Source organism: Mesocricetus auratus, unplaced genomic scaffold (assembly GCF_017639785.1).
Source record: "Mesocricetus auratus isolate SY011 unplaced genomic scaffold, BCM_Maur_2.0 Super-Scaffold_100014, whole genome shotgun sequence".
In the NCBI taxonomy this organism is placed as follows: domain Eukaryota; kingdom Metazoa; phylum Chordata; class Mammalia; order Rodentia; family Cricetidae; genus Mesocricetus; species Mesocricetus auratus.
Window position 1 is genome coordinate 29466238 of NW_024429197.1, and position 25224 is coordinate 29491461.

At 36.0% G+C, this 25224-nt stretch overlaps 1 protein-coding gene across 2 annotated transcripts in view; it reads right to left on the reverse strand.

The window, feature by feature from the left end:
• Window positions 1–25224, reverse strand: part of Faf1 (Fas associated factor 1) — a 304225-nt gene that overhangs the window by 207582 nt on the left and 71419 nt on the right. For both annotated transcript variants that reach the window (XM_040756971.1, XM_040756970.1), the window contains exons 4-6: window positions 21104–21306; window positions 9865–9956; window positions 2463–2554 (exon numbers count right to left, since the gene is read on the reverse strand). In XM_040756971.1, coding sequence (XP_040612905.1) covers window positions 2463–2554; window positions 9865–9956; window positions 21104–21306 — 387 coding nt within the window. The remainder of the gene's footprint in view (window positions 1–2462; window positions 2555–9864; window positions 9957–21103; window positions 21307–25224) is intronic.

Consider the following 25224-nt stretch of genomic DNA (forward strand, 5'->3'; position numbering starts at 1 on the left):
ATCACTTTTTCTTTCCCTTCCCCTGCAAGGGTACTAATACTAAAAGAAGATGGCAATGTACAAGTCAAGAAATTCCTTTATCACAAACTGGCCTGCCCTGTTTTGTTTCTAGCTTGGACTACAAATCTAGAAAACCACGACTGTGTTGTTAAACCACCCAATTAATGGTATTCTGTTACAGATGCTCTAGCAGACTAACATTCCCACATCCCTTCTGGACACCAGAGTTTGTTGTCTTACTTGTGCCAATTGTTCTTATTTATTTTCTTGTTCTCCTCCTATTTCAAATAATTCTGGCATCTGTGGATGTAATTTATTTTCATTTCTCGCTTATTCTTTAAATATACTAAAATCCAATACTCGGTTCTATTCCTCAAGGAAAGTTCATCTTAACAGAGTGAGTAACTTAAATTTCCAACTACATGACCTTTTTAGCAATCATCATGTTAGTGAGGTTATGTATGCCTCAGCATTTCATACTGTTTTCACTTAAGGTGATACCTATGTGGGCAGTTTTCCCAGGAAAGTGATGAATCAGTTCTAGACATCTAACTCTGAATTACAAGAGACACATACATGAAAGACTCTCAGAAAACCACAGCATGCAAGCTTGTAAACAGAAGCTTCTAAGTTATCTAAATATCTTTTAAAAATTAAAAGGTTGCAAGCAGATTCTAGGAGAATATCAACATTTAGAGCAAATGGGGGGAAGCACTACAAAGGAAACTAGATGGGGTAGCAAAATTTTAGATTTAGGACAAGCAATGAAGATAATTAAGAAAATTATCTGGAAAGAAATTTTTAAAGGGCCAATATTTTCAATGAATAGATTACAAGCTCACTGAGAACAGAACTTGACGTTTTACCTATTAATAAAAAACACATTGATGAACTGAATCGTTCCCATAATAATAATATTTTCTAATTTTATTATGAATTATAATTTGATTTTCAGTTGTGCTACAGGTATAATACTTCACTCTTTAAATTCATTACTTAACTCTAAAGGATTTAAAATGTTTTTCAACTGTTAGAAAGATTACAACCAATGTATTCACTCTTAAATTCTCACCTTGAAATTTTGTTTCCTAGAAATCAACTTTATATTAAAATAATTCTTAACTCAATTACAGATGCTCATACAATAACTTATGCTGTTGTAATTTTTGGTACCAGAAAAATTGTCAATACAAGACTCAATTGCCAGGCACCCCCTAGTGGCAGTAAAATCAAGATAGGAAGATTCAGACATGGAGGTAGAATTTTCTTTATAGTTCTGACTAAAAACTTAAAATCATTTTTCAGTAAACAATTAAAAGCATGTTACTTTATATCTGTTTTGGTAAATAACTTACAATATGCTGTCATTGAGAGAAAAATTCAAAGTTTTTTATAAAAGCGAACAAACATCTACAAATATGAGCCCTAACCTTTTAGGAAGTCTCAATTAAATATGTATTAATATAACGTTTCAATGTCATGAGTCACTGCATATGTCCCTTCATACTACATCATTTGTCTTTCTTTGAATATTTGACATCGTTCCTAATCATGAGACACCATCATTGAAACTTGGTAAAAAAAAAAAAAAATCAGCAAGCCAACTACAAAATGGTTTTCATTCCCCAATAAGCACTGCATTTCAGTAGTACTGTAGGCCCTGCAAGATCTAGGGAATGAATTAGGAATCAGAGGTCAGCTACATGATGGCAATAAAGAAGACAATTCCATGAGCCCAGCATGACATTCTGGTGATGACAAAATCAGCAGTTGAACATAAGGGCCACTCCAAAATCAGCTTGAAACTAGTTCTGAGATAATATAAAGACTCAGGAAAATATTGTTTTGTCACTAACACAATCAGTATATACAGGTCATTTGCTTCATTTAATATTACCAAATTTAATTTGCAACTAAATACTGCATTACTATACATATGTATTGAGTTCTACGAGAATTAAAAGCAAGAATGAGTCTCTCTATCCTAAGTAAAAAAAAAAATTCTACCAGAACTTAAGTAGGCATTTATCTGGCTTTATCTTGTAGAACTTACTGTATTTTCCTCAATCTTCTTTGGCAATAATAGACTGGGTTTTATTTATTTTTTCCCCTCCCTGTAACCTTTGTCCTTTATTCAAACAAGGGCCATTCTGGCTCCCACCTGCTAAGTGCTCACAGGAGCTCAGAACCCTGAATACAGTAGGTAGCACTAGCCAATAGCTCTATCTGTTTGATTATTTTTAATATACAGGAATTCTCCAACAGATTTTTCTTTGAAAGAGGATTCTACCAGTAAATCAAATAAATAATCTAAACCAAATAGTGTAAAAATTGATACACTTAACAGTTGCTAATAAAGGAAAGCTTCCATAAAGTGTTTAGATATTACACTTATACACAACTTATAAAAGTTTCCCACCAAATGTTTCCTTTCAGGTCTCCAGGAGAAGTAAACCTCTTACCCAGCATGAGTAGATGACGAAGGTGGTGGCAGGTCTGGCGTGAGGACATAAAGACTGTTGTTTTTTGGCAAGTGTAGTGACTTTAAGACCGTCTGAAACAGGAAAAAAAAACAAAAATAAATGTTGACATTGTACGTTATTAATGTCTACAATTCTTGAATGTTTGGCAACTTTTAGGGTTTTTTTTCCCCATCTTTTGTTGATTTCCTAAATATAACGAGAGCAGCTAAATCCAAATCATCTTATTTCTGCTATTTTTATTGCAAATTAATAATACAAATCTGAGCATAACAGTACAATATAAACTTTTAGCTCATTAGAGATGCATATAGATAAGAGCAAAATTAAGAGTCATTCATTTCCCCCACTGAAGTATAATCACATTAAAGCAAAAATTAGTAAAGCAAGCCTTCAGAAAAATTTAAGACCTAGAAAAATTTATAGAAAGCACTTCAAAACACAGGGTTTCTCTGTATTGCTTTGGAGGCTGTCCTGGAACTAGCTCTCAAGACCAGACTGGCCTCGAACTCACAGAGATCCACCTGCCTCTGCCTCCCGAGTGCTGGGATTAAAGACATGCACCACCAACGCCCGGCTAAACCAAGGATTTTTAAGGGTGAGGAGCTGTACCCTAAGAGGGTACATAACTTGGATATGGACTCTAGTAAGAGTTAAATAGATCAATTTATTCTGACTCTAAAGATCTTTTATTACTAAAAAGATCTGCTAAATCACATCCATATACAAACTTACTTAAATCTCACTGTCACAAAACTCATACATTTTAGACTCCCAATCTGAAGGTAAGCACTTGCTAACATGCTTACTGACAGCTATATACATTAGGAGATTCATTTTCACATCATGCACTCAGGGCATGCGTTTTATTCACAGAATATTATGCATTATACCTCTGTACCAAGACCACCCTAATCACAAGAGTGGCCAGTATAATTTAGGAGTCCTGATTCTTGGGGGGGAGGGGTAAAAGTGGTAGGGGGCTTATGTTTTAGTAGGATTAAAGTTATCTATATAGTTGAAAATTAGAAGGTGATAGTTTTTTGTTGTTGTTTTCTGGGTTTTTTTTGTTTAACTAAAGATAAGGCAGGAAGCAGGGATGAAGAATATGAGTTAGGGTAGCTTTGCAATTTTAAGTTGGATAATCAGAGTCTGTGATCACTGAGCAAAGATTTGAAAGTGGCAGGCAACAAACAAAAATAGACAAGGAAAGAGCACTTCAGACAAAAACATACGGTATAAATGTTTAAACAAGCAAATAAATGAAGGTTTTAAGTTTAAAAAGAAGACGGAAGAAATAACAGGCTGAAGGCATGAGTTGGAGGATTGTTGGGAGCTAGATTATTAGACATATTAAAAGATGAGAACTGCTAAGCAAAAAAATAAACAACAGGAACTTAAAATTAGGATAAAAGTTTCTGCCATTGTTAGTAAAATATTAAAAGCATGGAGAGATGAGTAAGGCAAAGAAATTTTTGTAGGGAAAAAGTCCAAGGAACTAGGACTTTATATAATAATTTATAAAATACTGAAATTAATGAGGAGTTCGAGACTACTCAGCAGTTACATGTGCTTGCTGTTCTTGGAAAGAAGCAGTTTGGTTCCCAGCACCTTGGCCAGGCTGTTCACAACTACCTGTAACTCCAGTTCCTGAGATCCAACACCCTCTTTTGGCCTCTGAAGGCAGCTACATCCAAAAATGCACACACAAATGCATACATACTAGCAAAAAACAAAATAAATCTTTTCTTAAAAAAGTATCTAAGTCTTGATGGAATTTAGAATTAAATTAATACAGCAAAGGGTAATTATAAGCCAGAGGTTAACAATCATAAGGAAATAAGGGGGATAACTTCAGGAAGTTACCAAAGGTGATATAAGCTTTTGACATAAATTCAAAGCTAAAGAAATTCCCATAGGAAAGACTGATAATGATCTATAAGTAAAAATGATGATATATATTTTATAATTTATTTCAATTGTATGAGAACTGCCAAAATGAAATCAACACTAAGAAGACTACAAAGGAACAAACTTCCTGAGGAAGATGGCTTTACTCAGAGGAAGACAGCAAAGGAAGCGCACATGGAAGAGTTTAATAAAAGTAATTTTGCTAATGATCTATTATTAACAGCACAGAGCAAAAAGTCTTATGGCACTGTAAAAGGAAGGAGAAATAAGACAGGTGTAGGAAATACAGTCTATGAAGATTCGAGAGAGGAGTGATTTGGAAATCTCAGACTCCTTACGGGGATTGGCATAAACAAGTGAAGGGTAGCAAAGTCAATCCTGGCAGGGTCAAAACAAATAATACTGGCAAGGCTGTACATGTTAAGAAGCAAGGAGTGCTTAAGGAATCCTTAAGCAAGGATTCCTTAATTCTGCAGATGGAGAAAAAGACACCTGGAGAAAGGTGATCTTACCCAAGCAGGCCACAGGAAGAACTTTTAACTGCTCCATGAGAGGGCCCATCTTACTAAGTGCAGTCTTAAATAAAAATAAATACCCTAATTATTTACATTAGAATGACATTTCTGTTGTATTTCACTTCTTTCTCTTCTCCTCCTTCCACTTTATGTTGTCTATTATCCATTCAATTGACTTCACAACCAATTAATGGTTTATGGTGTGTGGTTTGAAAATCAAACACCACAATACCCAATTAATTAAAAAAATACAACCTACCAGGTGACACCAAAGTCAATTTTATGTCAAATATGTAATGCCCTTTTGAAGTTATGTGTTCTCTGAACAATGTTAGCATGTACACAAAGTGCATCCATATACACATGGGGGAGTTATTTTTACCTTTTATCGTTTATTTCTTTGTGGACTACAGAGAAATACTCTTCAATTATGTCAGTTTTGTCCTTTTGCCTATCTACTACCCAGTGATTCTCCATTAAATCTTCCCCCATTAAACATACACAGCATCATTAAATAAAATGGACCCTTTTCTTTAGGCCATTTGTTCATGGACTAATCCAAGAACCTATTTGATACTGATACACCAAGAATTCTATATACACTGATGGCAGAAATAGATATGGTTCCTCTTCTTTTAATGTTATGGTGAAGAATCATGGGATAAGATACAAATGAGAAATGTCTATTACAGAGGTAGGAGAAAGCTAAAACCCAAAAGATAGAATATGGCCATTTATATAAAGACTTGGAGGTAATAATGATTCCAGAAAATTTGAACATTATCTGTCAGGGACTGGGTAAAAAGTTAAGTCCTAGTTTAAAAAAACAAAAAGATTTTTAAATAAGTTAGATGAGGGTAAGAAAACTCAAGAGGTACTGTAGAGAAAGGGATAAAACTATGTTTCAATAAAAGAACGATATACTTCAATTTATGTTATTAAAGATCATTCTAGCTGCTAAGCAGGGAATGAACTAGAATTATCCATAAAAAGAAGCTAAGAAAACAATGGTGAAGTTCCATTAGACCAGATAGAGATACTAAACAGTCTGTATTAGGCGATTACAACAAAATACTGAAAAGGAGCCTTAACTGAGATATGTTCTAGAAGTATAATCAATAGGGATCTACCAGAATATCCTCTGTGCTATTTTATGATGTATTATGAGATAAAGGAAAAGACTCATGGCCACAATTTCTGCTTTACCAGTGGCTACACAAGGGTGCCATTTTTTGAGGAAAACAACACAGGAGATTCTCTTTAAAGCATGGTTAGTTGAGATGCCAGTAAGATATGTGAGAATGAAGTTGGATATGATGATTGTACATCCATAATCCCAGCACCTGGACAGGGGAAATGTACATTGTGGGGTAAACAGTCATGTGTTGTTTGAGCTCATTTAAGAGGCTAGCTCAGGAAGCAGAGCTGTCCTTTACCATTTCAAACCCAAGCAGGAATGTCTCTTTCAAGGTCTGGGAATTGGCTGCCCCCTAACGCTCTTAGGGAGTGAACATAACAGCAAAACAGACTAAGAGTAAAAACATGTTGTTCATGAAAACAGCTTGAAGGTGAAACATTTCCAACAGATGTTACTATTATTTATCCAAGGCATAAAAATGTCTAAGATGAAAAGAGAAGCATGAGGCTCAACTATGAGAAGCTCAGTCAGGTAGAAAGAGCTCACCTGTGAGCAAGCTCCAGATGACTGCCTCAGCTTCCAGGGTCAACTTTGCTTGAGGTTGCAAGCACTCAATTTAATGATATTTCTAACAGCTGCTACTTTTCCTTTTACTAGGAGTCTCACTTGGGAGGTCACTCTGGATGGAGAACTCCAGCAGGCTGCCTTAAAGGGGCTTCCTCGAGGTGATGTCCATTGGATGTTTTGAGTTCCCAATTTGATGATGTTTGCTTTCCATCTATCATTTGCTATTTATTCTTTTACTTTGGTTTGCTATCAACTGTAATGCAGTCACTCATGAAAAACTAAAAATATACTATTGTAGATCATCCTCCAGACTGTATAGAAGTGAAGACAGGAAGATTGGAAGTTCAAAGACAGCTTTAGCTACTTATTTGAGACCAGCCTGAGCTACATGAGACCTCAAATGTCTCAAATAACCAAGAAGCAGAGAGAGAAAAGAAGGAAAGGGAAAAGAGGAAGAGAAAAAGGAAGGAAAAGTAGATATGCAAATAGAGTTAACTGTCAACTTAAACATGTGAATTCGTTGAGGAATGGTATGGAAATATAAATTAGGAAGGAAGCAATCAAAAAATTAATGGCATGAAAATAATAGAAATCCCACATGGAAGAACAAATAAATAAGTAAATGGAAGTATTGTGTTTAGCCAAAAGACAGTCCAAATACTAGAATAATACCTTAGGAACATTTTCAAACTAACCACCTTTCTTTTACACAGGTTTCTCAATTTAAAGAATTACATAAATGATTTTATTCTTGCTGTAATTTTTATCAAGGTTGTTGAATTGCTCATCCATACCTTTTTAAATCCTGAATATCCAAATACACGAGGGCCAAGAATGAAGATCAGTTAATAGTTTCCTTAGCATGTAAGTAGCCCTGGGTTTCAACCTGGGGACTACATAGCACCAGGAAGCAATAAACTAAGGACATAGGATAAACATAGCTGTTTTTATATGGTGTGTGAGTTTAAAATAGCTTTTTACATTTTTAAGCGATTGGGGGAAGGATCAAAAGAACATTTCATGATATGAAATTTCATAACATTAAAATTCTATGTCCAGGGGCTGGAGAGATGGCTCAGTGGTTAAGAGTACGGACTACTCTTTTTTTTCCCCATTTTTTTAATTTAAATTAAAAACAAGCTTGCTTCACATGTCAATCCCAGCTCCTTCTACTACTCTTCCTCCCTCGTCCCTCAACCAACACCCCCAGCCCCCCACCCAATCCACACACCATTCCCCAGGGAGGATGAGGCCCTCCATGGGGGATCTCCAGAGTCTGTCATTTCATCCAGGGCAGGACCTAGACCCTCCCCCATGTGTCCAGGCTGAGAGAGCATCCCTCCATGTGTAATGGGCTCTCAAAGTTCATTCGTACGCCATGGTAAACACTGATCTACTAACCAAAGCCCCAGAGATTGCCAAGGAACAATTCTCAACTTATATGGAAAAACAAAAGGCCCAGGATAGCCAAGACAACCCTGTTCAACAAAGCAATGTCTGGAAGCATCACCATCCCTGACTTCAAGCTCTATTACAGAGCTATAGTCCTGAAAACAGCTTGGCATGGGCAAAAAAATAGACAGTTAGACCAATGGAATGGAACTGAACACCCTGATATTAACCCACACACATACAAACACCTGATTTTCAACAAAGAAGCTAAAATTATACAATGGAAAAAAGAAAGGATCTTCAACAAATGGTGCTGGCATAACTGGATATTGGCATGGAGAAGACTGTAGATAGATCCATGTCTATCGCCATGCACAAAACTTAAGTCTAAATGGATCAAAGACCTCAACATAAATCCAGCCACACTGAACCTGTTAGAAGAGAAAGTGGGAGGTACCCTTGAACAAATTGGTACGGGAGACCACTTCCTGACTACTTTTCCAGAGAACCTGGGTTCAATTCCCAGCACCCACATGACAGCTCACAACTACCTGCTGTAACTTCAGTTCTTGGGGACCCAACTCCCTCACACAGGCAAAACACCAATGAATATAAAGTAAAAATAAAATTAAAAAATTCTGTGTTCATAAGTAAAAATATACTGAAAAATGTTAAGCTTGCTTTTCACACATTGTCCGGGGTGCTCTCACTCCTTGGGAATAAAGCAGGAAGTAGTAACAGAGGCTATAAAACTTAAATATTTTTGACCAGACAATACAGAAGATCTTGTTTAGCCCCAATATAGCACTTCATTAAGTGTATCAAAAATTTAAAGTTCTTACCTATCTGGGATTCTAGTAAATGTCTCAATAAAACATAAGACCAACTCAATATTTTGATACATATATATAATTTTTAAGCACAACTTACCACAAACTACTCACAAAATAATGAACCAAAAGATTTTATTTGTGCCTGGCTAGAGAAATATAAACTCAGTAACAGTGTAAGGAGACTCATAATTACTTCTACCTTAAACATATGAAAGTTTAGCACTAACTCATTTCTTTCTCCCTCTTCTCTCTTAAGAAAGAAAAGTGAAATATTTTATGCATGAGACTGGATTTAAAGGGTCCAAAACAATATCTACCACTACTTGAAAATTACTGTACCTTCTGTAAATTCTCAAGATATTAATTCATTCCATGCACCTGCCACTAACCAAGGAAACGAAGAAATATTCTTACCATTTAAATTTTCCAAGTTTTAAAAGTTTCCTATTATCTTTGTTCCATATGCAATACTTGGCATAAATGTACACAGTGTGTATGACTTCTTTCAGGCCAGTAAGTAATTGGTCAGTAAATTATTATTCCAGGGCACTCACTGATACCCTAAGAAGTTTGAGAAAAAGGTAAATGCTCTCAAAAAGGTACCAACCTTCTAAAAAAATACTCAGAAATAGAAAAAACATGCCACATAGTGTTTTTATTTGCATACCTAAACACATTTAAACCCATTATTGGTTTATATGAAAGTATTTAACTTGAAAAACATTATTTGGGAATTAAGCTAAATTACTACTATCAAATTTACTTCTAACATACATACATTATCTAAAACTAATCTTTCAGGATGAATAGTGGTTCTTGCCTAAAATCCCATCATTTGGGGGAAATAAGGGCAAGAAGATCAGGAGTTCAAGGCCATCCTCAGCTATATAGAACTTAAGATCAGCCTGCACTACATGAGATCCTGTTTCAGAAAACAAACAAGCAAGCACACAAACTAAAACAACTTTGAGGCATTACTTAGCTAATCACATAGCTTAATTTTATTTCTAGTCAATTAAAAAACTCACACTGTCTTCCACATCTCCAGTCTTCCAGCCTTTTAACAGCATTTTAGGCACAGGTATCTGAAGTTCATTTTCTAGGATCTGTTTAATCTCTCCTGTAAAATAAGAAGAGACCAAATATAACTAAAAAGGAAACACAGTCAATCATTAACTAATACAGGAAAAACATTAATATCTAGTACACAATATACAGTCAATGACATTTGACTGATGAATACATGCTTAAAAACTCAGTACTCCAAATATAAAATCTTCTTCATCAAACAATATGCTGCTCCGTTAAAGAACTTGGGCTTCAAAATTAATGACAAAAATACTCACAATTATTAAGTAGCTAATTATATACTTTTATAAAAAGCATAGCTTTCTAAAAGAACAGTTATCAGTGATTAAGAATTTGAATTGGAAACAAGCCAACAAACAATACTATTAGGAATATAAGTGAAACCATATTATGTAACTTGGAATAATGTAATGCTTGTCACAAGGAGCCTGCCACAAGGAAGCTCTGACATAAATCAAGCCTAAGGCAGATCCTGTTATTTTAATGAACCAGCCCTAAGCTGTGAGCCCTGGTAACCTGAATAATACAAAAGTTGTAACTTTGGAATTGATCCCCAACATCTCACTGCAGTGCTCCCAACATAGCATCTCAAGCCTCTGTACTGATTCCCACGAGCAAGGAGACTTGAGATTGGCCACATGTGGCTCTGGCCACCTCCAGACCATTGCTGAATTCACACATGCCTGCCTGTCAGCACTAGCTGCTGACCGACGCTTTCAAGGCCCTTATGGAACTTCCAACAGTGCCATCTTCTCGGCCTGCCACAGCTCAAAGGAGCGCAAGATGGACACTGGCCTCAGCTCTCAAGCTCACTCCTGAAGCACACTCAACCCAAAGTGGATTCACCACTGGAAGCCTATAGCATTTCCTGTCCGTCCCATTCCCCTTGGGTGACATGTCTGTTTACATGAGACTACCTTAATCTTTATAATATGAAAAAATTATAAAGACCATTTCTGTGAATAAATACAACATATCCAAAAGGCAAATCTCATATGGACATTCTAATTGTCAAGTACCTTACAGCCCACCAGATCTACTCTGCACAAATACCTACCATGCAATCAGCACAAGCCAAGAATAGTACATAGAGTACAAAACATAAGATACCTCAGTATAAAGGAAGCACATTTTGCAATGAAAACTTGAATTAACATTTTGCTTGGGGAAAATACAGTCACTTGATTGTTCTTACTTCATTATCTATAAAATAGAAGATAACTTTGCCTAGTTCATATACCCATGACATAAGAAGAAATACTTTAAAATAACTGAAAACACTGAAGACCATATATATGATCTAGAAGACAATTTAAAATGTATTGAAATGTCACAGAGTTACAAAAGAGGAAGAAGAACAAACTACTGAAGCAAACAGCCAAAGGCTTTACAAGGCAGTCAAAACTTAAATCCAGCATGAAGTGTACCTGAACCCAGTCCAAAGCACAGCTGGGCTGCACGGGACAGCCAAATCAAAATGGGCAAGAACTTCATTTAGTAAAAACAAAAGACTAAAAGACTATAGTGAAATTTAAATAAAGGACCATGAAAAAGTACAATTTTCCCATTAATTCAAAGTTCTCTTATAGGAACCAAGTCTACTTACAATATGCATGGGCTAGTATCAGGCACTCCACTGCTTTAAGGTGATTTGAATTTGCAAACCTTTCTTATATTTGTCTGCCTATGATGGGTTGCTGCTAGTATATAATTTAAAATAACATAATACCACTGTTTTATAGTAAATAAATACAAAAGAATTGAATGTTAAAACTGGGAAAATAGACCTATAGTGAGAAAATGAAAGAAGAAAAAGAATTTTATGTTACGCAGCTTTTATCAACACCACCACAACAGAATCATTCAGGCCTCGAGGATTTTTTTTTTTAACTTTCTTTAAGAAACGACTGAGACACTAAGATGGTTCCATGAGTAATGGTACTTGCTGTGAAGACAGAAGACTGGAATTTTATGTCTGGCATCCATGTGGTAGAAAGAGAGAAATGCCTTTGAAAAGTTGTCTTTTGACCTATACATACATGCCATAGTATGTTCACACCACACACATACAAACACACACTAAAATGCGATTTTTAAAATTAAGTCCTTTTGTGCACTCTAGGTAGTACCTAGGCATCCAAAAAAAGAAAAAAAGAAAAAAAAAACAAAAGAAAGAAAAAGAGCAAGAAAACCTGGTTCAACATTGCATCTATGAAAGTGCAAATCAATCTTGGCTTCCAAAAAGTCACTGCTGATACCTATTCTGCTTGTGGACAGTACACATATAAGCATAGTCTTTTCTTTCTTGGGTAAAGGTGCTATTTGCAGAGCAGTACTTGTCTGACATATGCATCTCCAAGGCTGCATAGTGCTCTCCTCTTAAAACCAGGCACTTCTTACACTCTTGAAAACAGTGGGCTTCCTGACTTAAAAGAAGTTTTTAGTAGAGAAGGGGGGAAAAAAAAAAAAAGGAGTGGGGGAGACTTAAAGTCCCTGATATTCTTTGCAGAAACTCTGAAGAAGACCAAAATAGAACTAAATGCCTTTGTTCCATATGCATAGTGGGACCAGAAAATAAAACCAGTTAACCAACTTTTCTCCTCTCCACTGCGTTTCATAGTCTCTCATTCTGTTAGATTTCTCTCTTTTCCTGTGAGATCAACTTTGTTAGTGTCGATTTGCATGAGAACACCTGACTTTATCTTTCTGTACTTTAATATAATATCCTGTATTTGCATCCACTTAACCCTAGCTGACAGGATTTCATTCCTTTCCACTGAATATTTCCTTGTGTCTATACCACATGTTCTTTTCCTGCCATTGTTAAAATTTTTAAATAAAACAATTTAAATCATAACTTTTAAAGCCCTTTGTTAGTGTGTACATGGTGTGGGCAAGCATGCCAAAGCATGTACACAGAAATCAAAGGTCAGCTCCATCAAACTTTCCCCTTTCACCCTGGTAGAAGAAATATTTTCTTTTGCTATCTAACATCTCTATCAAATCTTACTATTAAGGCAATGCTTGTCTCAAAAACAGATTGCAAAAATGTTTCATCTTTATTTGTGAAGTATTGGCAGTATTCTTCTTAAATATTAGACAGATTCAGTCATAACCCAACTACCCTTGAAGTTTTCTTGATGAGAGGGTATGAACTTTCGATTCAATTTTCAGATTTGAGGAGCACATTAAATATTTACACAAATACATATATTACAAATGCATACTTATATACAAATCTTCTTATACTCAATACATCTTCAGGTATCTCTTTCCTTCCCAAAATGAATAATCTATGTTTTCTCATATTAGCAAGATTACTGATTTTTATTAACCTCAAAAAATGACTTGAAGTTTTGTTCCTTTCTCTATTACTTAAAGATTTTCTATTTTATTAACTTCTGTTTTTAAAAATGGTGCTCTTTCTGTACTTCTAATGGCCTAACAGTTTTATGAAGCAATGGTTGACAGAGTAAATGGTACAAACTTAAAATCAATAATCGGATCAATTTTAACAAATTTACCCAATAATGAAAATACAATCAAGGTCACAAATTTATCTCCATTTCCAAAGGTTTCTTTGGTAACTCCTCCTGCCATCTCACTTCCTCCTCAGGGAACCTCTGAATTGGACTCCCATAACTACAGTAATCTGAATTTTCTAGAATTTTATCTGACTTCTTTTACACAAAATAAATTATTTTCCAAGAAGCAGAATTACAGTATATGAACATTAAATTCATATATTGCTTCTTGCTTGGATTATCATAAATGGAGTTGTTATGAACATTACTATCCCCACCTTTGATAAACACATACTTTCATCTCTCCAAGGAAAGTACCTGGGAAAGAAATGGCCATTGTATTTTTAACTTTGAAAAAAAAAACTGCCTGTTTTCTACTGAGACAAAGGATCTTTAAGTTCATCTTTTCTTTACTATCTGATTTGCATATACAATACGCCTGTCATCTCAAGAATCATAGTCTTCATCTTGAATATTAAAAGTTGCTTTTGATAGGCTAATTCCGCTACTCATTATGGACCATTTCTTTGCATTTTCTAGAGAAATCTAATGGCAATTTTTGTCTTTCTGGATTCTAGATGTCTTTGAATTCCTATAAATATTCTTCTATTGAGTTACATACAATTTGTCATTTTTATACAGTTCGATTATTTCAAGTTTTGCTTTTGGGATTTTGTAAAAAAAATTTTCCCAACACAGAGTTTCTCTGGGTAGCCCCCTCGCGGTCCTGGAACTTGCTTTGCAGACCAGGCTGACCTCTAACTCTCACAGAAATCTATCTACCTGCCTCTGCCTTCTAAGTGCTGGGATTAAATGCATGCGCTATCACCGTCTGGCCAGATTTTGTAATATTTATTTTAATGCTAATTATTACCATAAACATTTATACCACAATTCAGTCAGAAATGTTTTCTCATTTCCCTTGTGATTTCTTTGACTATAAAAGGTTACTTAATTTCTAAGTATTTTGAGAATTTTCCCTATATGGGATGTGTTTATTTCCCAACTTCTAGGTGGTTTTTAAATTGTACTATTACTTTCAGCTATTTGATTATGATTATGATGTGGGTGCCCTTAGGTTACACCTGATCTTAATTTAGCAGACACTGAGCTACTCTTTACAATTGCCTCTTTTGTAATCTATACTCTATTTGGAGGGTCTAATCAAACACATATCATACCACTTTTCCTTTACAGGTCTACGGGGTTCCCTATTTCTTTCCCCACTGTCTGAACCCAGTACTTTTTGCTGCGTGTACCTTACTTTCCACTCTTTTTATTGCTATGTATTATAATTTATTAATATTTTCTTAAACAGCTAATTTAATTCATTTGAGTAATTATGTGTGTGCATGCTTATTGTGTGTGTGTGTGTGTGTGTGTGTGTGTGTGTGTGTGTGTGTGTGTGTGTGTGTGTGTGTAACATGAACATGGGAATTCGGGTGCAAACACCTGCATGGCCACATGCAGAAGCCAGGGAAGACATCAACTGTATTCCTCTATCACTCTCTGCCCAATTGCCTTGAAATCAGGTCTCTTACTGGACTAGAAACACTGCTTCAGCTAGGCAAACAGGCCACTGAGCTCTTGGGATCTGCCTGTCTCCACTTCCAAATGCTAGGGTTAAAGGCACATGCAGCTATGCTCTCAACTTTTTTACATGGGTGCTGGAGATTCACTCAGGTTGACTCTCCACTGAGCCACCTTCTCTGACTCCTGAGTAAAACTTTTAATGGCAGATCTTCTGTGTCTAGTGAATAATTTCTCTCTTAGTTAAGTTTCAGCATTTTGTATTACTGTTCTTATCAATGTCTTGATATCCTTTACACTGTTAAAAACATTTTCACAGGACTTGTTTTTAAATACAAATTTGCTAGTGCCACTATCTCTAGTATTTATAGACATGCTTTTATTTTCTGTTATTTCTTTGGATTACAAATTTCATTTGTACCATCTACTAGTATCACGCAGTGTGTGAATCAATGTCAGATACAGAAACTTCGTTAATGACTGTCTTTAAGAAGTACAGAAGTTGGCAGGCTCTTACATCTGTGTGTGTGTGTGTGTATCAGACTAACCTGTAGGATGGTTTTACATGCTTTCCTCAGATATATCTAAAGCTGTGGTTCTCTAAAATGTGAATAACAGGTTCCTGTGGCTCCTTGAAACTGATAGCACAGAGACAAAATTGTATGAACTGCACATGCCGTATCACAACACACAGTACTACTGGTTGGATGACTGAATACTGTATTCTTTAATACTGACATTTGCAGTTTTTAAAAATCTACCTTCCGCCAGGTGTTGGTGGCTTACGCCTTCAATCTCAGCACTCAGGAGGCAGAGGCAAGCGGATCTCTGTGAGTTCAAAACCAGTCTGGTCTACAAGAGCTAGTTCCAGGACAGCCTCCAAAGCCACAGAGAAACCCTGTCTCGAAAAAGCAAAAAACAAAAAAAAACAAAAAAAAACACTACCTTCCCTTCAACATGAGCTTCATTATGTGAAAACAGAAGTAGGATTATATAGATCACTTTCAGTGTGCAGCTCCTTTCTCTTCTTGTAATGGTGTCAGATTCATCTTAACCACTGCATACAGCATTAGTCTGCACTCCTTGATTGCTAAGTAGTACTCCTTGTACAGCTATACCACAGCTGCCTATGTGTCTGTTGGAAAGATAGTTTCTATTTGGAGATTATTATAAATAAAGATACTATGTACTTCTATCTGCAAGTTATCTGTATGTGTATGTTTTCATCTCTTTAATAAATACCTAGGAAGAGAACTATTTGGTTTTATAGCAAGCCCATGTTTCAATTTATAACAGTAAGTCTCCCATTGCTATATATTCTTTGCAGCCCTTGGTATTTAGTTTACATTTTACTCACCCTAATTTGTACATACATATATCTCATTGTGATTTATTTTATATTTTCCTAATGACTAAAGGAACTGAACATACTCTCACCTTATTACATCCTCCTTAACAAAAGATTTACTCGATTGCTTGGCTATTTTACATGAGCTTGTCCTGTGAAGTTAGGGTTTTGAGAGCTATTCCTGTGCTCTGGACAAAACTTTAGAAGGCATATGTTTTCCTCGTGTTTTCATACAATGTTTAGCTTAAAAATGTTTTTCAGATAGTGTATTATTTAAAAGCTCTGATGCTCATGACTATTACTCTTCATTTGACACAAACCACTTTCAGCCCTGTATCTGTGCTCTCGCTCTGTCTACAAAACACTTTCCTCAACTTTGTCCACATAACATATTGACTCATACGTCATAGCCTGGTCCTCTCAGAAATCTCTTCTGGCCAATCGCACAATCCTACTCAATCTCCTTCCAGTTTGTTTGTTTTCAAAACACCAGTTGAAATTAAATTAACTGCTTCCTCTTCAACATCCTCACAGAACTGTGTGTGCATGCCTATAAGAAAAAAGATTATTTCACTGTAGAAAGTATAAATTCTAGATCAGTAGAAGACTGAATCCCTGATTTGGAAAGCCTCTAAACATCAACTTATGGTGACAAGGGTACGAATGTGTTCCTTACTGTGATGTAGCGACTTAGTGTGAACTAAACACTGTAACAAAAAGAGCGTATGTGTGCATGTATGCGCACACAAGTTATAAATGAGTGAATGAATAATACCTTTTATTTCTTTTACTTCCAGCCTTCTATCCCAGCACAGATCATTAAAGTCCTCTACATAAGGGCTGCCTTATTCACACACATCTGTATAAGTTAGCACATTATTACACACTAACTGGTCAACAACTATCTGTGATGAAATAGACTTGCCTGGTTACATGAAAGACTTTTATAACTAACTTCCTAACTTTTACAATCGTTAAGTATGGACCACCTAATTTATTAATTACTAAATATGAGACTTAGGGAAACTAAAAAAAATCACTACTATAGTCACAACTATGTACATTTACTCCTTTAAAGGGAAAAATTGTTGTGAAAGAAAATAGGCAAATATTAGCAAAAGTAAAAGACTTGGAAAATAAAGATATTAGGGAAAATGTCTATGCTTCTGATCGCTATCTTGCTTGAAAAATAACAAATGCTGACATGATGGTAAAGTTCTCAAAAGAACAAGTAAAATGTAAAGAAAACAAAAATGAGTAAGAATGAGGAGAGAAGACAATTATTTCTTCATATATTTCCCTATTTAAAATAAGCACAGTATTTTAAAATGTGAATCTACATAGAAAAATATCACATCTGAGTAAAAACCCAAAGAAGTTGCAATCATTATGCTAAAAGACACCGCTCACTGCAGTATCACTCACAGTAGAAAAAAAAATGAAAATGACCTAAATGCCAATCAACAGATGAATGGGTATTGTTTAATGTAATGTATGTATGTATATATGTAATAGAATACTATTCATCCTTAAAAACAAAATTCTGACATTTGCAACCATAAGAATATACATTATGCTAAATAAAGCAAGCAAGCCACAAAATGACAACTATGCATAATCCTGCTTGTATGTGAAATCTAAAAATGTTAACTCACAGAAGTAGAGAGTAGAATAGTGATTACTATAGCCTAGGAGAAAACTAAGGTCAAGAAAAGAGTCAGGGTAAGGAAGGGGAAACTGTCAAAGGAGCAAAGGTTCAATTAGATAGGAGGAATAATTCCAAATAATCTACTGCATACCATGGTGACAAGAAAGTATTTCACATTTCAAAATTGCTTTTAAAGGTGAATTTTAAATTTTCTAACCACAAACTGATGATAGGTACATGTGGTTGATGCTAATTAACTTGATTTGCTCATTCTACAATGTAATTATGAACAAAAATATCACACTATATGAAATAAAAGTAAATAAACTATTTATTTAAAAACTAAGTTAAAAACAGGTGGGGAGACGAGACAAATAACTCACTTGATAATAGATCTATTGTTTCATAATACATTCCAGAAATAGAACTAAGGCCATGCTGAATGAATCTAGCAAACAGAAGTTTGTTCACAGCACTGATAGAACAAACTTTTAAAGAAAAACCTGGCAAGGTCGGGGATTTAGCTCAGTGATAGAGTGCTTGCCTAGCAAGCACAAGGTCCTGGGTCAGTCCTCAGCTCAGAAGGGGAAACAAAGGCAAAATAACAAAAAAGACCCAAAAAAAAAAAAAAACTATCATAAAATCCTTTGCTAGATTCTGGACTCACAATAACACATTAAAAATTTAAAAAAAACCTGCCCTCAAGGAGATCGCATTATTTTACACAAGATTATACATTATAAAAAGACAAGTCCTTTAAAATAACTTCAGATTGAAGAAATAAACATCACAGGAACACCATTAACCAGCCAATGCAGCTACCACTAGGTGTCAGTCTGGTATAACTCTCTTAACTGAGGTTAGCCTTATTTTTATATCTTGTTCCAACCAAAAAGAAAAAAAAAAGCATTATCTTATTCAGGATCTCTTTTCTATAGAAAAATTAACATTTGTTCAGTTCCTCAAAACAGTTCATAACAATAATATTACAGATCATAAAATCACAGTGTCTATTTTCAAATGTCCTATTATGGGTAATCGATATAAACACACACACACACCTACACTCTTTTTAGGTAGCCAGTCTACCTAATAGATATGCCTGTGCCAAATAGTATCAATGGAAAAAGAAATTTTAAGATGAGACCTTGTCCTCTAAGGCTGACAAGTTAACATTCAGAAGGAAAACCTCAAACATAAAGAAAGAATTGCTCTTAAAGATCCACTTTTTATCTTTTTTATTTAAAAAAATCTTTTTTTGTTTTACATACTAATCCCAGTTCCCACGCCCCTTCTGCTCCCCCCACCATCACTCCACCCCGCCCTCCTCCCCATTAGCTTGAATCAGCTATTTCTGTGGGTTTTCCCTATCATGGTCTTAACCCCTTTGCTCATATTATCATTCCTGCCTCTCTTCAACTGGACTCCTGGAGCTCTACCCAGTGCTTAGCTGTGGATCTCTGCACCTGATTCCATCAGTTACTGGAAGAAGGTTCTATAACGACAATTAAGGTAATCATCAATCTGATTATGGGGGAAGGACAGTTCAGGCACCCTCTCCATTATTGCTTAGAGTCTTAGCTGGGGTCATCCTTGTGGATTCCTGGGAATCTCCCTAGTGCCAGGTTTCTTCCAAGCCCCATAATGTCTCCCTCTACCAAAATATCTCTTTCAAAAAAGAAAAATATCCATTTTTTAAAGTATTCAAATTACTACATTCATGGAGGATAAGAACTGCATCACAAAAGGAGATTTTACAAGAAATCCTTAAGCCTAAGCAGGTTTCCAGGAAAGTGAAACAAAGGAATTGTGTTTTTAAAAAAGTACACCAATCTGAATATGGAAAATATAAGAGGAAAATGAACATATGAAAATTCCATAGGAAAATTATTTTTGTTACATACATATGAAAGAAACCAACTCCTGAACTGTTCAAAGGAGATAAAATAGAGATTCAAACAATAAGTGACAGAACTTGTAGAATTTATCAAATCAAATTCAGTCAAAGAAAAACAATTCCCAAATATTATCCACTAGTATGTCTTGCATATTATGCCAAAAGTAAGCAAAGAGAAGTTCGAGACATGAGTCCTGATTGACATCTACTTCATTGTTAAAGAAAAACTGAGATACAGAACAAATATAACCAGACCGTCAAGAGGTGCATGAGTAATACATATTACATCGTAACAATATTTGGCTTATAATGCATTTTGAATAAATTATGAATGTAAGAATAACAAAGAAATAGAGGCCACAAACTGAAAGAGAGAACAGAGGGAACATGGGAGGAGTTGGAGAGGGAGAGAAGAGGTGAAAGTAACATAAGCAAAGTATGCATGTATGAAATCCTCTATAATATATAAAAATGTTTAATTGAAAAGGCATTATCAAGAAGCAGAGCTTCTAAGGGTTAATTTAGTCAACAAGGGCCCCACTTCTGTGAAAGGCATTATTATTAAAGTGCTTAACAGAGAAAGGTCGTTCCTTTTGTCTTTTCTGCCTTCTGTCACGTAAGTTCATGGTACTCATTCCCTCCAGGGAATACATCAAATTCCGTCCTAGAAGCAGACAGAAGGCATCACTAAACTGCGAACCCACCAATGCCTAAATCTTCAGACTTCCCAGCAGAGATATAAGAAAATTAATTTTAATGTACTTCACAAAAATTAATCATGTTTATGTAAGTATAGCAGTACAAAAAATACAACAGTACAAAAATGATTATGCTTTAGTTGCAGAGTTGGTATAAAATGTACAGTATTTTCTGAAGCTCCTATGTGTTTAGTTTACAGCAATCCTAGGTGTTTAGTTTATAGAATGTAGCTTGGCAGTCAAGTGCTTGTCAAGTGTGTACAGTGCCTTAGAGTAATGCTTTGTATTGGCAAAAAGACATAACAATGAAAGTGAGTTAAAACAGTGTATCAAAAACTATTCTTGAACTTACCTTAATTTCACCACAATATATACTCAAATTAGAGAGTACAATAACCTGTATGTGAAAGCATCCAATTCAATGTGCTTTTTCCCTTCTTGTTGATAGTCAACTCAAAGGAGAAAAATTATGTAAACTTGGAATTTGCCTAATGAGTTATCCACTTATGAAGACTTTATGAGGTGACTCTTACCAACAGTACAGCTGTCTTCAAGTACCACATCAACATTTCTGTCTCTGTACTCAACTCTGAAGTCCAGCATTCGAGGCTGCCTTTCTACAATCTGTCTGGATGGCATTACAGGTCGGAACGCTGAAGATGAAGGGGTTGGAGCTGGAGCGGGGTGACTTGCTGGATCAAATGGGGGTCCTGGCATGGTCTCACCTCCAAAGTCACTAAAATGTTGACAGAAAAGAAAAATTATCACTAATTCATTACATAATACCATCAAGGATCTTCTCCATTGGCTTACATGTTCATCATATCAATTTGCCTCCATTTGTGGTAAAAGCAAGTTCTCTTCTTCTAATGAATCCTTAACAATAGCCAACGGCCACATTTTTTCCTCTCCCATCTATTTATTGTAATACTATTATATCATTTACAACTGGATTTTTGACTTATGTTGCCATGTTAGTCAAAACATCACTTTAAAACGAGAATTAAAAGTGGCTGGGAGATGGCTCAGTGGGTAGGAGCTCTTGATATCAAACCTAATGAACTGAGTTTCCTCCTAAGAACATATGGTAAAAGGAGAGAATAAACTTCTCAACTACAATTTAGCTTGAGCGACTGTAAGTAACTCTAACAGTCTGCTCACAGACTAGGGAAAAAAATCTGTCCTCAAAAAGTGTTCATACAGTGACAGTGTGATGTCCAAATCTGCCTAGCATGTTATAAAAGAAGCTCAAATAATGAAAGAAGCAAGTGTGCTGCAACGGATGGATACATATAACTGGGTAGAGATAGCTCTGACTTTCTTACTTTTTCTCTGAAATCTCCCTCCTACTTCTACCAAGTGAATGTGTAGGTGAACCATCTGATAACCTCCATTACCAAAGTCACAGCTTTCTCTCTTCCTCCTTTCAACCTCCTGTAGTTTTAGTTTGCTTACCTATACTGTTGTTTTTCTCTTAAAAGTCTAATAAGCCCTCAAGATTTTAAAAGGGTGTGTAACTTGTAGACACCCTAGAGCTTTGGTTTTTCTAGACAGGGTTTCTCTGTATTGCTTTGGAGCCTGTCCTGGAACTCACTCTGTAGACTAGGCAGGCCTCAAACTCACAGAGATCCGCCTGAGTCTGCCTCCCAAGTGCTGGACTTAAAGGTATACACCACCAACACCCAGCACTCTAGAGCCACTAACAATTGCGCAATATTCTTATTCTCTATGATAAATTTTCAAAGCACCGTGACAAATACAGAGTACACAGTACCTGTGCTTCGTTTTCTTAAAATTTAGAAAGTCAGATACTGTGCTGGTGGAGTCCTTAGGCTCAGGTTATGTCAGTTATCCCACTCACTGTCCTAACAGTCTGGTCTGAAGAGCTGCCAGTAACTTAAACATTATACAGAACAGCATTACAATGATAACAATGAGGAATGACCAACAGAATGGAACTGCAGGTAACTCACAAGAGAGATCAACACATACATGCATTACAAAAATCAAGGAAGAGCCGGGCGGTGGTGGCGCACGCCTTTAATCCCAGCACTCGGGAGGCAGAGTTCGAGGCTGGGCTGAACCGACAGCCTCCAAAACAATACAGAGAAACCCTGTCTCATAAAACCAAAAAAAAAAAAGAAAGAAAGAAAGAAAGAAAGAAAGAAAGAAAGAAAGAAAAAGTAACTAAGCAGGAGCAAGTATGTACAGCTCAGTGATGGAGCACATGTCTCATGCAAGAGGTTCTGGGTTCAATCTCAAGTGTTTGAAGGGGGGGGGGGATCACAGTCCTTTCACCTTGGTGATGTTCCTAGAGTTAAATAGTGAAAAACAAGCTAAAAGCCTACTGCTACGCTTTGCATTTCCTATCAACAACTAATTAGAAGGAAAGAAATCACTTAGATTGCAAGGAGGAAAACTAGATATATGAAATATGCTGGAGCAAAACAAACCCATAATGAGAGAGTGTATAATACTACACTCTCGATAAAAGATACATGTGAAAAGCAGCAGTAGCAGAAGGTGCCCCATTGTGGAAATGTTCAAGCTGCTCACAGGCTAGCAACTCAAGAGATAGCCTAACATACAAGTGTTCACTGAATCATGAGCAATATGAGATTGACGTCTGTCCAAAACATGAAAATATTTTATCCTAAGGTGAATGTTCTCCACACCCTATCACTGAAGACAAGACACTGATTAATTAGCTCTTTTCCACTTCCTGTTTGGGGTTACCCATATAATGAGGCAATGCCAAGAAGATAGATAGTAAGGCATGGGTACAACTAAAGCTGAACCTGGATAGAAGAGACTAATGTTGAGGCCATGATACACAAGACTATTATAACTGTTTAGTAAGGGGTAACATCTGTCTTCAATGAAAAAGACTCTCTGGAATATAAATTGTCTTCCCTGACATCAGAGATATTTCCAATATCACCATTTGTAAGTTTAGCAAACACTTTATCTATTTATGGTTTCCCATACATATTGTGTCTAAGGAACTCATTTCCACAACAGAGGAACTGCAACAATGGGGTCATTTTGAATGTGACTGTTTTCTCTTAGCTTAAAAAAACAGTGACTTTCTAAACACTCAGTTGATACAAGATATGAGCTCCAAAATGAAGGCTCGCTCTTAGAGAACATGGCATATTCCTTACATTAGTGACAAAAATATCATATTTATCAAACTACCACAAAAATGTGTTACAGGAATTGAGCAGTGGTAGTAGTTCCTTTGACTAAGCCCAGCAATATCACATTTTTGCTTTCTGCAATTTAGACTATGGTGATTCAGAGAAGTGTTTTCACAACACTTCTACTGAATCAGAAATTCAGAATGCCAGCTGGTACTGAAGCACCAGCAATGGAGACTATTACCAATTCTGATTATCAAGGGAAAATCCTTGGGTTATTGTTATGTAGTTGACTCTGTTTGCAACCTAGAAGACTTTGTGGACTATGTCCAGTTAAGAAATACTAGAAACTTACTACTAATAAAAAACAGATTTGTTAAGGATACTAATTTTTTTTCCAAAATGAAGATTTGTAATGTTCTATCAGGTAAAAACATTAACAACTAGGATGTTGGCTAAAGATAAGTAACAAAGACTACTAGAAAAGAGAAAACGAATATCAACTACAGTTTTACCACCATTGACAAAAACCAGGACTTTGGTAGCCCAAGTACATTTGCACACACACACACACACACACACACACACACACACACACAGAGTTCTTTTAGTCTGAACATTAATACTATCAATAATAATCTAACAGTAGCAAGCATTGTGGTGATATATTATTTATGATTTATTAAAGCTTGCCTGAGGATTCAGAAAGCAAAGCCAGCCCCAAGTTATAGAGATCAGGCAGTGGTGATATACACCTTTAATCCCAGCAGCTATAGAAACTAGACAATGATATACCAACAATGGTGTTCACTTTATTTTAATATCAGTCACTAAAGTCAGTTTTTTTGTGTGTTCTTAATTTTTTAAACTGTGCATGCATGTCACTGTTTGTGCTAGCTTCTTTGCTGCTGCTGCTGCTGCTGCTGCTGCTGCTGCTGCTGCTGCTGCTGCTGTGTTAAAATACCCTGGCAAGCACAATTTAAGGGGAGACGGGATTAGTTTAGCTCCTAATCACAGCAAGGCAGTCAAGGCAGCAGGACCCTGAAGGAACCAGTCCTATCACACCCATAATCCAGAACAGAGATTAGTGAATTTAAGCAGGTATTCCTCACCTCCTCTGCTCAGACCCTCCTCCTACGGTGCTGCTCACTTATAGACTGGATCTTCTCAGATCATTTAACATAATCTAAATAACATCTTACAGAGATTCTCAGAGGCTAACCTCAGTGGAGATAATCAAAGCTGTACCCAGAGTCTTGCTTTCCAGGTATCAAGTTGGCAAATAATATTAGCCATCACAATGTACATGTGTTTCTGTAAACACGCATGCCACTGTGCCTGTGTGTGGGTCAAATCAGAAGACACTCTGTAGAATCAGTGTGCTCCCCCACCTTCAGGTCCCCAGCTGTCTCCCCAGCCCCCTTGGGTGTCTTTCCACTCACACTATTTTTCATGTTCTCTGTTTTGTCTTGGTGTCTACTGTTTGCTCTTTCAACCTCTTCTTCATCTTTATA